General features: G+C 38.5%; 1 protein-coding gene across 13 annotated transcripts; it reads right to left on the reverse strand.

The window, feature by feature from the left end:
• Positions 1 to 81: 81 nt before the first annotated feature.
• On the reverse strand, positions 82 to 10750 carry LOC103713326 (uncharacterized). Of its 13 annotated transcripts, XM_088709260.2 has the most exons (22): positions 9252 to 9602; positions 8896 to 9166; positions 8509 to 8588; positions 7935 to 8021; positions 7662 to 7712; positions 7432 to 7549; positions 7192 to 7248; positions 7010 to 7074; positions 6766 to 6849; positions 6616 to 6666; positions 6458 to 6520; positions 6307 to 6353; positions 6097 to 6166; positions 5916 to 5978; positions 3961 to 4050; positions 3839 to 3877; positions 3478 to 3705; positions 3283 to 3368; positions 3124 to 3172; positions 2898 to 2978; positions 2713 to 2806; positions 82 to 934 (listed from the first exon to the last, which is right to left on the reverse strand). In XM_088709260.2, the coding sequence occupies exons 3-22, from the start codon at positions 8557 to 8559 to the stop codon at positions 726 to 728; spliced, it is 1683 nt and encodes a 560-aa protein (XP_088565386.2). In that variant the 5' UTR covers positions 8560 to 8588; positions 8896 to 9166; positions 9252 to 9602; the 3' UTR covers positions 82 to 725. The 13 variants fall into 13 exon arrangements, with proteins under 13 accessions (XP_088565386.2, XP_008798436.3, XP_088565371.2 ...); XM_008800214.6 differs by lacking the exons at positions 8896 to 9166; positions 9252 to 9602 and adding an exon at positions 10117 to 10750; XM_088709245.2 differs by lacking the exons at positions 8896 to 9166; positions 9252 to 9602 and adding an exon at positions 10117 to 10748 and having other exon boundaries at positions 6307 to 6347.
• Between the last annotated feature and the right edge of the window lie 408 nt (positions 10751 to 11158).

The following is an 11158-nucleotide window of genomic DNA, read 5'->3' on the forward strand; positions in this document are numbered from 1 at the left end:
AGTTATTGCTAGTCTCCATACACTTTGTAGCAGTTTCCGTGCTGTTCATTTTGACACTGAAATTGCACAACTTAGTAGGTATAACAAAACAAACACCATAAAGGGCAGCCATAATAATTCAACTTGCAAGAGTTCCATTTACAAAGCAACCAGAGGCACACTCTCACCACCACCCTTCGTATTGCATTCATTCATCCCTAACTGAAAAGCTAAAAGCCAACTGTAGAAATCTCACTAAAAGAGTAAGTCACGAGTTGTTACATTCCCAGTTCAAGATTAAGCGTGATCAAGGCTCCAGCTGAGCGATGCCCACGAAACATGAAATACTACTGCTTGGTATCATCCTCCAGCACATAAATAAAAGAGAAGCCACTCAATTCGACGCCGCAGCAAGAAGTCCCTAGCAGGAAACAGAACCGGCTGCTGCAAAAAGTTATTCTCAATGTACATGTAGTCGTAGCAAAGTCCCCATCAACAATATCCAGCACTTTTAAATCTATAAAGAAATGAAACATAAATACACCCTTAAAACCCAGTTGTTTGCAAGGAAAAGGTTGTTCCTTTTAAAACCATGGAACAAGCTTGATTCTTGCAGCAGTCTATCAAGAGTAAATCTTTCTCCTCGCTTGACCGTGGAGGCCAATCCAATCCGGAAGAACCAAAATTGACAAGAAGAAAAGCACGAGAGGGGAAAACACAAAAGCCACAGTCAACTGGCCAATGCGTTAGACATGCACACCGTTACCATTTGCATAGTAGTTTCCATTTACCAGGCTCTTAACAGGCTTGTATGCATGTCCATTTTGATGCCCATTTGGATAGACCTTTGGTGAGAAAACACCATTACTTGAAATCTTTGCAGGGATGTGCTTGTTAGGTTGACTTGGATTTTGCAGCAAAGCATCCAATTGCCCACATGAGGACGCTATCAGTCCTGTAGAACATTCCATGCCAGGTTTTTATGAAACAAGGATTCAATAATAAGAACTTTAGCATTCATACATATTCAGAAGTTTAAACTGAAAAAAGGACTGATACTCATTTACAGCCACTAAAACAAGTACATAAGCAACAATGAAATACATGAAACGAATATAGTATCAGTCGATGAAAGAGATGTATAATGGACCTCTGAAACAACACTTACAAGTGCGTACCACCAAAAAAAAGCACTCCGAAGTGAGCAATGCACATGAAAAATATAACTGCAACAGGTAGCCATGTCTTCACAAATCAAAAACAGGGGAAAAGAAAATACACTCTTACGTCTGCACTCATAGGAAGAACTTATAAATAGTATCATTTTCCTAATGAACCTCATAAATAGTATCATTAACAGGTCCAAGATCAGTAGGAAAAGGGAATGATGAGATGCCGGGATTAGGGGGAAAGATTTTCTTTAACCAGGTATATGACACAGCCTCAACTCATGAGTGTTAAGGACACACAGGTGGAAAATGCAGCACCCAATATTAGCTGAACTATACAATGATCCGTACTCGTCAGGTACCAAGTTGGTATGGTACCATATGATGCTGCACTAATAATAATAGCAATGTAGCTGTCAGATGACAGTTCGTGCAAAACTTCTTATCATGGAATGTGCCAGCATGAGAGTCTTAAGGTAGTGAAGGAGAGAGGAAGAGGGGAGTGGGTGGAGGACAAGGACGATGAACAGATCCCACAAGGGAGGTGTCCTCCGTGAACGATGGAGGAAAGAGGGGAGGAGGAAGCAGCGGCATTAGAGTTTCAGCAAGGCGTGTCACCATGAGCAGCAGCGAGGGGAGAAAGGAGAAAGTAGGCGGCGGCAGTGAGGAAGAGGGGGACTAGAGGTTTCAGCTCAGGAGGGATCAGTTCAGCTTAGGAGAACCGAGTTGGTGTTGCCCGAAACCAAGCAGAACCAGTCAGTCCAGCATGGTTTGGCCCAGTTCACCCATGGCCTGTTTTGGAAGTCCAAATCATCCTGGTTCCTGGTCAGTTCGATACATTACGCCTTGAACCAAGCGATTCAGACGGTTTGGTGAATCTTGTCTGCACCTAAGCCTCATAGTAAATCATTAACTGTTTTAAGGCATTCATAAATTGATGAATGCCACTCCACAATTTTACAACATATCGTCTTTGACATGATCAAAATGGAGAGAGTATCAGGACTCCCAACATGCTCTGAAGAAGAGTCCAGTGGTTCAATAATTTTAGATATTATTGCCTACAAAAGCTAAAGCAAGACATTGTACTAGAATATGCAACAGCTTTAGTAAATGCACGGCAGCAAACCAGCCAGGACAGAACTAGAAATGCAGCGATGAAAACAACAAGCATCCAACAAAACATCTTCAATAATCAACAGCTCAACCAGAGAAGTTTTTAGCTGTACATCTATCAACATCAAGCATATAATTACAAGTACACAATATCATTGAAGGCACAGATTAGACAGAAGACAGGACATAGCAAATAGAACGAAAAAAGAGGTGGAGCAGATTAAGGATTAAGTACATTTATATAAACACAAACATGAACCAGGCCTTAACCTGAAAAGAAAAAACATAAGGCCAAGAACAGGTAGACCTTCTAAATGTAAGTTAAAGAATGTATTAGAGAGGGAGAGTCGGATAAGTGATCTTCAGGATTTTGTGGGTGGCACTGTCTGAGAGCAAGATGAGCATATAGCATCACAGAAAGTTGACAACATTTGGAATACAGCATTACCTAAGAAAAGTGCTGAGGGTTTTCCAGGTCTCGACTTGAACTCTGGATGAAATTGGACACCAACAAAGTATGGATGGGCAGGCAGCTCAATAATCTGAATGAACCAATACAGCATCAAAGATAACCATCAGAACTTTGGGAGAATAAAGAAAACACAAAAAGGGGAAAAGTTTTCAGGTGCGTACCTCCATACGTTTTCCAGTTTCATCTTTACCAACAAATGCAAGGCCAGCACTTTCAAATTTTGCAACCATATCAGGATTGACCTGTGACTAAATTAATGATTATGATTGTTCAAGAAATAAATAGTATCATAAAGACTAGCTCTGGCGCATTGGCAGCACTACATAATAGAATAATCTCAGAAAAACATTGACCTATTGTTATACAAAAAAACATAATTGAACAAACCTCATATCTGTGTCGATGCCGTTCATCTACATAGCTAACATTGCCATACCTAACAAAAAAATGTGCAACTCAAGAATCATACGCTCCAATTGAAATGATAGAACTTCAAAATCACACGTCACATGGCAATTAAAGTTCAGGGGATATGTTGGTCCTCACAACTTTGCAGCTTTGCAGTCAGTAACCTCGAAATATGTTCTTCTTGATCCAAGACGCATCGTTGCTCCCATGTGAGTTTTGGAGCCCTGCAAATGTAATTTTCAGGATATGTAGGGCAAGCATATTAAGAAAGACTTGAGTGCAGCAGAAATATCTAGAAACAACTTCATGGAGGATGGTGACAAAATCAATTACCTCTGGCATAAAAACAACGCATGGAGTTCTTGTATCAGGGTCAAACTCTGTGCTGTTTGCATCTTGCAAATTCATAACAGAACGGGCAAATTCAATCACAGCAATTTGCATGCCCAGACAAATGCCAAGGTATGGAACATTTTTCTCGCGGGCGTATTTAGCAGCAAGAATTTTCCCTTGAACACCTCTGTCTCCAAAACCTCCTGGAACTAGTATGCCATCTGCACCCTGAGCTGAAAAACTATTCAGATGACTACAAGAGAAACAACATAACTTAATATAAAAATTGGATGCACTTGAGAAATTCTAATAATTTGTGTTCTTGCAAATGTAAGATAAGTGCCACAAAAGCAGTCCTCACCTTCAATAGATTCCAAGCAGCTTTATAAGCATCAGGTGCCTATACAAGGAAAACATCAATTAATCCTTGATACAAAACAGCAACAAGAGAAGGGGCACACGAGGCTAAAGTAGTAGACTGACCTCTTTTGCAGTAGTGTCTTCAAGATCAGTAGATGGAACCCAGTCCACCACAAGTTTCTTACGGCATGCAACAGAAGCATGCAAAAGAGCCTGCAAACAGGTTCAGAAGAGAGTAAACAATAATTATCACAAAAATTATGAGAAGCACAACATCTGGGAACATCAGGTACATCAATACATGCACCTGTTCATCCATAAGAGTATGCATAAACTGATGGGTACTCATGCAATAAAGGGAAGACCTCAAATGTTATATTCTTACTTTTTGTGTTTACTTCACATTGCATTTTATTATGTGAACATACGGAAACCACATATATAGACAATTAAAATAGATACATTATAAGTAACAATAATCTCATGCTTCAATACATAGTAGAACCAGCAACCTCTATTTCTGTTTCACTCCTCTCCTTTCCTCAAAACTGCAGGTGTAATCAAGACTTTAGATCAAAAGAAAATGAAAAAAAAATACTATCAATAGGCTATTTTCTTAGGCACACAGGGTGTCCTTAAGGTAAATACACAACCTATTCCTGGATTTCAAGCCTTCCACAATTTCCAAGATGAACAGTGTGGTTGAAACACAGAAATTTACCAAAGAAAGACAAAAGTGCATACCAAATGGTATGGCCAATTATTTCTGATCATGTCCTTCCACCAAGCCATCTCAACAAAAGATGTGTTTAATAACCACAAAAGTTTGCTCTTTTCTGAAGCAAGACTCTTTTACCACCTTGTTGTCCATTCAAGTGAGCGATCCTTAACAAGTTGCAGTCCTACTTTTACAGCATGATATGCTCACTTAGCAATATATGGCGGTAAACTAACTCAAAAGGATTCAAGAAGATGCAACACAGAAATTTAGTGCTAGTCAAAGTTGCCCAAAAAGAAATTCAGGTGATGGTTTAGATGCAAGGAAGAAGACAGAAAGAGGGAAATCCAGATCTGTCAACAGTCCTGGCTGCTGACCATAATGGTTGCATTAGTAAATTAAACAACAATATCAATTCCCACCTATATAGACTTTGAGTGCCAATATCAACTAGGCATTATTTGGTTCGAAAGTGAGCGGCCTAATAAGCTGTTTAATTAGTCAAAAATCCCAGAAAAAATGCTAATATACTAAAAGGCATAACAATAACCAGCAAGCACCTCCAAAAGTTTAACCAAGCTGACAGACAAAATACTCTACTTAAAAGCACTCAACACAGCAAAATGTTAAAATAACGACACACGATCTATAACATGTATAGTGTAATGCAAGGCATTGCTGTTAACTAACCACTACTTCAAAAGCTTAAGCTATTAAGGAAAGGGTCGGCAATGTATCCAGCCTTAACACACCCTTCATGAGCAGCCCGGACCATGCACGTGAAAGCATGGAGTCAAGAATGACTCAAGATAAGAACGAGTCAATAACTCCACAACTGGGAACGAGTCAAGGGAGGAAAAGACTCAAGATAAGAACGGGTCAAGAACTCCACAATTGGGAACGAGTCAAGGGAGGAAAAGACTCAAGAAACAAACACACAAAATTGGCTTGAACAGGGATTTGCATCCATGACCTTTAGCTTTAATACCATGTTAACTAACCAATAGACCTCAAAAGCCTAATCTACTAGGGAAGGGGTCATCAACGCATATCAGGCCTTAACTATTGAAACTCATAATACATAATAAAGGAAAAGATTGTCTCCAAGCATTTAAAGTACAGCATGTATGTGTAAATACCAGCTCACATCAGCTAAGGTAAATCTCACTTTAGCCAGATAGAAGTGCAAAGTAGAAAGTGTGAGAACAAGAAAAGAGCATTCTCGCTGCATTCATATCTTTTAATAGTTGGAATAAATACAGGTGCACATAATTAGCAGAAACAATGTTTGATTAAGTTCTAGTCAATCAAATATATAAACTGGGAAAGCACGGACTGATGAATGACATGGTATAAGCACCTTCCATACAGAGAGATAAGAATCAGAAAGACCAGTGTACTTTCCAACCATGGCAATCCTAACCTGAAAAGTTAGCAATGGGAAAAAGAGTATCAATCACCAGCCAAATTGAACACCACCAGCCCAAGCGTGCGCACAGGAGAGAGAGAGAGAGAGAGAGAGAGGAGGAGGAGGAACTCACAGGATCATGCAATGAATCGCAGAGCTTAGCTCTATTTGTCCATTCATCCAAGTCTGGCTCTCGTGCAACTCTGCATACATCAATGATAGCACAACAAGACAACAAAGTGATTATAAGTGCCTTCTACAGATTAGATATCACCAACAAAAGAACCAAAATGCTGAACTTTAGCAGAAATGACATAAAATGGGTCAAGTGCATTGGACAAACCCTTGAAGGTTCAGTACTTTTAAAATTGCATCATGTGCCTTCTGGTCCTAGGGAAAATTGCATTTTAAATAAGATATTGAACGAACTAAGAATAGTTATATGATTCAGGAAAGCAAACAATTCACTGTTTTGAAAACCAATTATACTCTACCCTTAATAGTAAAGGAATGTGCCATATATTTGTAACATCATTAAGAGTAATGATATTTGATGCCTGCAAAAATGTTGTTGATTGATCAGCACGAGGGTTACTCCTAACACTCCTAAATTGCAAAAAGAATACACCAACTATTAAGCTAATTACGATACCGGAACATGGCAAAACTGTGAGAGTTTTTCTTTTACATTTTCATTCAGCACCTGTCAAAACCATTCAAATAGACTAGTCATAAAGTGCCACAAATGAACAAAAATGAAGAAAAAGGAAAGGTTAGGGGGGAAAAGGATTGGAGTGGAGACCTTAGTACTGCGACAAGCCAGGATATTCGGTGTCAACCCAAGTCCTCTTAGACCACGAACACTATGTTGAGTTGGCTTAGTTTTCTGCAAGGATATAAAAGAATATTATTATCCAAACTGAAATATCACAATAAAAAGGAAGAAAATTTGGGTATTGACTGATTATACAAGCTAATTTTTACTGGGAATGTACATTGAGTATTAAAATTTCTATCAAGTGTGCAACTATTTTAACATGACTTGCCTGTTCACCAACTACACTCAAAACAGGCACAAGACTGACATGAACCAGACAGAAGTTACCAGGACCTGAAACGAGAACCAAAGAAGAAAATATCATTATGAAAGAGTATGAGTATGAAAAAGTATGAGAAAGGAAGTTTTGAAATAACCATCTTTAAACAGGTGCCTGCACAGTCTACTCACCTACACGATAAGAAAATTGACCTAGTGCTTCAATAAATGGCATTGATTCAATATCCCCTGCATCAAGAATTCCATTGTTGTTATGCCGTGAAAAGATCGTGGCTCCTGCATCGCATACTTACACCACTATGGGAAGTATCATGCAAATTGTAATTCTTCAAAAAGCAATTTCCAAAAGCACCAGGATATTGTTTTATATTTCCCTATTATAATAAGCAGCAATTTAGAAGTTCTTTTCACCTATAGTTCCACCCAATTCTATAACACAAACATCAGCAGGTCCTTCTTTGCCATCCACAGGTATTACGGCCACACGTTCTATCCACTCTTGTATGGCATCTGTTATGTGTGGCACAACCTTAAAAAGAAAATGATGAAACAGCATCAGAACCTTTACGAAATATAGATAGACATGGGCCATGCAACTGACAAAATGATTAAGAAAAAAGATGCAAGCAATACACACACACCTGCACTGTTTTCCCTAGATAGTCACCCCTCCGCTCCTTGTTAATGACAGACTATCACCAAACACATCACAAAGAAGAAAAAAAGGAAAGGTGAGAAGATTCAAAAGAAAAAGAAAAAGAGAAAACAGGGCCACAGCGGTCATACAATAGATCAAAAATTAAGAAAAAGGTGGACCTCAATTTTTTTTTTCCTGATTACATTGTCCATCAAACTTCAAAATAGGCTTTAATATGCAATACATCTACAACCAGAAAGCCCGATTAATTGAATACCTGGTAGATCTTCCCAGTGGTGATATTGTTATCACAAGTCAATTTGATATCTAGGAACCGTTCGTAATTTCCAAGATCCAAGTCCACCTTCCATATAAAATAATTAAAAAAAGAGTACATAAGGCACAACAATTTCAATGTAGCATAGCTGAAACCTTATAATAACAAGAAAGAATGTAGAATCTTCCCAGACATGGTGAAAGAATGAAGCAAGAGTTAAAAGTTTACTTGGATGGCTAAAAGGCAACTGAAAATGTTTAAACTACAAACCATTAGGGGGGGAGGAGGGAGAGAGGGAGAGATTCAAGGTATTCAAACCAGAGTTTTGAGATGATGATGATGATGATGAAATTCCAAAGTTTTATTCTGGGGAATTTTAAAAAAATCATGGTTAAAAGGTAAAAATTGTATGCCTAGTCGAACCCTGATTGCTTCAACAACTTCCCACTTAGTAGACATCTTCAAACAAACACCCGTATGAGGGTGAGAACAAGGAAGGGATGTATAGGTGTTACACCTTCAGAAATCTAAAACGGTAAGCAGGAACATAGCAGGGATCAGAAGCATTCTTTACCTCGCCACCATCATCTAAAACAAACACTTCTCCATGCTCGAACGGGGACATCGTTCCAGCATCAGTGTTCAGATATGGATCTGCATGTGTATGTAGGCAAAAGCCATATTCGTCAAAACAAAATAAAGCATGTGACAGCATTCATCAACCCACTGTGGCTTGGACATTGACATAAAGGATGGAAAAGGCACAATGATCTCAGCATGTAAACCTCTCAATTTGACACATCAATGTAGATATGTTTTCATATTATAAAGAATATAAGACTTAATCAACAGAACAATAGTCGGAAAAGAGTATTGCATAATTCTTCTAATAATCTTGAGAAGAGAACTGCTATGACTGAACAAATTGAGTGGCAGTGCATAAGATGTATCAAAGCCATACGTTCGTTCCCAATTCATGTCAGGAGAGGCAAAAAGACCCAAAAAAAAGTGGTCCAGGAAGCAAGCACCGAGACGAAAGATGATTCAAAGCACCACAACAGCAGATTCCCCTTTGTAGATAAAAGAATAAAAGGAAAAGACCACGTAACTTTACCCCCTTTCTTCTGTTCTTTGGTTGAGATAAAACTAATTTAAAAGAAAAGTACCTAGATATCAATCTTTTGGACAAAGTTTAAATTAAAGTAATTAAATAAAAGAAACAGCAACGATTTCTGCAAGGACAAGGGGAAACAATGTTAGAAGCCAAAACCTAGGTGAGTTTTAAAAAAAATTAAATCAAGAAGATGCCATATTTACCTGGGCTTGTAAATTGTCTATTTCCACAGTACCACTCCCACCATATATACATGAACATATAGGAAAACCCCAGAAAGATATAAAACTGACTACTAACCGAAAGGGTATTAATCCAAGTCTGTGGCAATAAAAACCAAAATCTGTAATGCCCAGAAACTATTATCTATGCCGTCTTCCTCATCTTCAAAATAGCAATTGCAAGTTTTATGTTTATTAAACTTAGGTAATTAGTTTGGCAAAAACAACTGATTTCTCTTCTTAAAGCCATCTCGCTGCAAGAAGACCTCATTACAAAGGATCTTTTCTCTAAAGAAAGAGAAGTTAAGAATATTCGAAATAGGAATGACAACCAAGAGGAAGGGAATGGAAATGATATCTATACCCCAAAAAAGACCTCATTCCCTATAGAAACAAAAGAAAATTACTATTTCAAACAGAGATTACAAAGAGGTAGGTGAGATTAAAAACTAATATTGATGGAGGTGAAACATCGATGCCACTAAAAAAGACCGCATTAGAAATAAAGGTTTCAAAAGAAAAGAAAAGAAAAGAAAAGGTCATTTAAAGCAAAAAAACATCAACGAGAAAGGTATGGCAAAAACCAAATCTTGCTGGATGTGAATCCTCTATACCAGCAAAAATGAACTGATTAGAAGGAAAAACTCATTCTTTTCTTGAACAAGAAGCAAAGGGTCATTTAGAACATCTTTCAAAGAGAAAAGCAAACAAAAGCCAATCTTGATGAAGGTGAAGACTCTATACCCCCAACCGAATCTCATTGGAAAGAAAGAGTCCACCTTTTTCCAGAAAAGAACCGAAAAAACATCAAAAGACAAGATTTTTAAGAGAAAGACAAGGCAAATACCGATCTTGATGGACGTAACACGGAGGCCGCACGCCTTGAGGACGACTCCTATGCTGCTAGCCGTCACCCCTTTCCCCAGCCCGCTCACCACTCCCCCCGTCACCAACACGTACTTCATCTCCTCTCCCTTCTTTTCTCTCTCTCTCTCTCTCTCTCGCCTTCTCTCTACCGCAAAACAACGAACAAGGAGAAGATTGTAAACAAAAGCGAAGAAGAGAAGGGCCCGGGAGCTCAGTGAGAACAGAACATGAGAAAGGTATGCGCGACGGCGGCGTCGGCGACGAAACTCTCTCGCTCTCTGTCTATATATACCTCACTGTTTCTCCGCCGGCGGCGGTGCAAGAAACGAGGCCAAGAAGGGAGAAAGAATAAGGTAACTAAAATTGGGACGGAGAGAATAGGCGGAGGACGAGGGGATTAAATACCCTCGCTCTCAAGCCGCCTACTCCCTCCTCCTGTTGACGAAAATATTACAATTAGGATATCAGAAAATGGGGGGGGAATTCTTTTCCTTTTCTTTTTTCTAAATTGTTTTAGCTTTCTTGAAAGCCATATGGCACTACAAATATACCTCTTTTCTTGATCAGGGTTTTCCCCTCGTTCACATTGCTTTCCAAAAACAAAAAAAATCCACACTTTCACGTAAATAGGTGTCTAAATATATAAATTTTGTAACACCCTTGGTTAAGCTTATCCGATTTCACATTAGTACGATGCTCGAGGCCGGCACGAAAGACAAATGGTGCATGCATGATGAAAAATAACACTTTTTTTTGATAAAATAGGTACATCATATCATTTTAGTATAAATACATCAACAAAAAATCAACACTTTTTCCTTTCACCCTGAATTTATACCTAAATCATACCGTACTAATATAAATACATCCTAAAAAATCCAAACTCAAGGCATCATGAGGCTTCTCTGTAACAAAAAATCAACACCTTTTCCTCTTCATCACTGATTTATACCTAATTCATTGTCCAAATTTATATATTCGCATTCTCGATCTGGATTAGCATCCATGATATAGTTTATTTC

This window comes from Phoenix dactylifera, chromosome 1 (genome assembly GCF_051530095.1).
Source record: "Phoenix dactylifera cultivar Ajwa chromosome 1, Ajwa_hap1_PhDact_Kaust_v1.1, whole genome shotgun sequence".
Lineage (NCBI taxonomy): Eukaryota > Viridiplantae > Streptophyta > Magnoliopsida > Arecales > Arecaceae > Phoenix > Phoenix dactylifera.

Coding starts and splice junctions, on each gene's coding strand:
- LOC103713326 (XM_008800208.6), bottom strand. CDS start 10,234: ATGAAGTACGTGTTGGTGACGGGGGGAGTGGTGAGCGGGCTGGGGAAA. Junction 7,550..7,661: donor ATCTAGGGAAAACAGTGCAG/GTGTGTGTGTAT, acceptor TTTCTTTTTAAG/GTTGTGCCACACATAACAGA. Junction 6,521..6,615: donor CACAGTTTTGCCATGTTCCG/GTATCGTAATTA, acceptor ACATTTTTGCAG/GCATCAAATATCATTACTCT.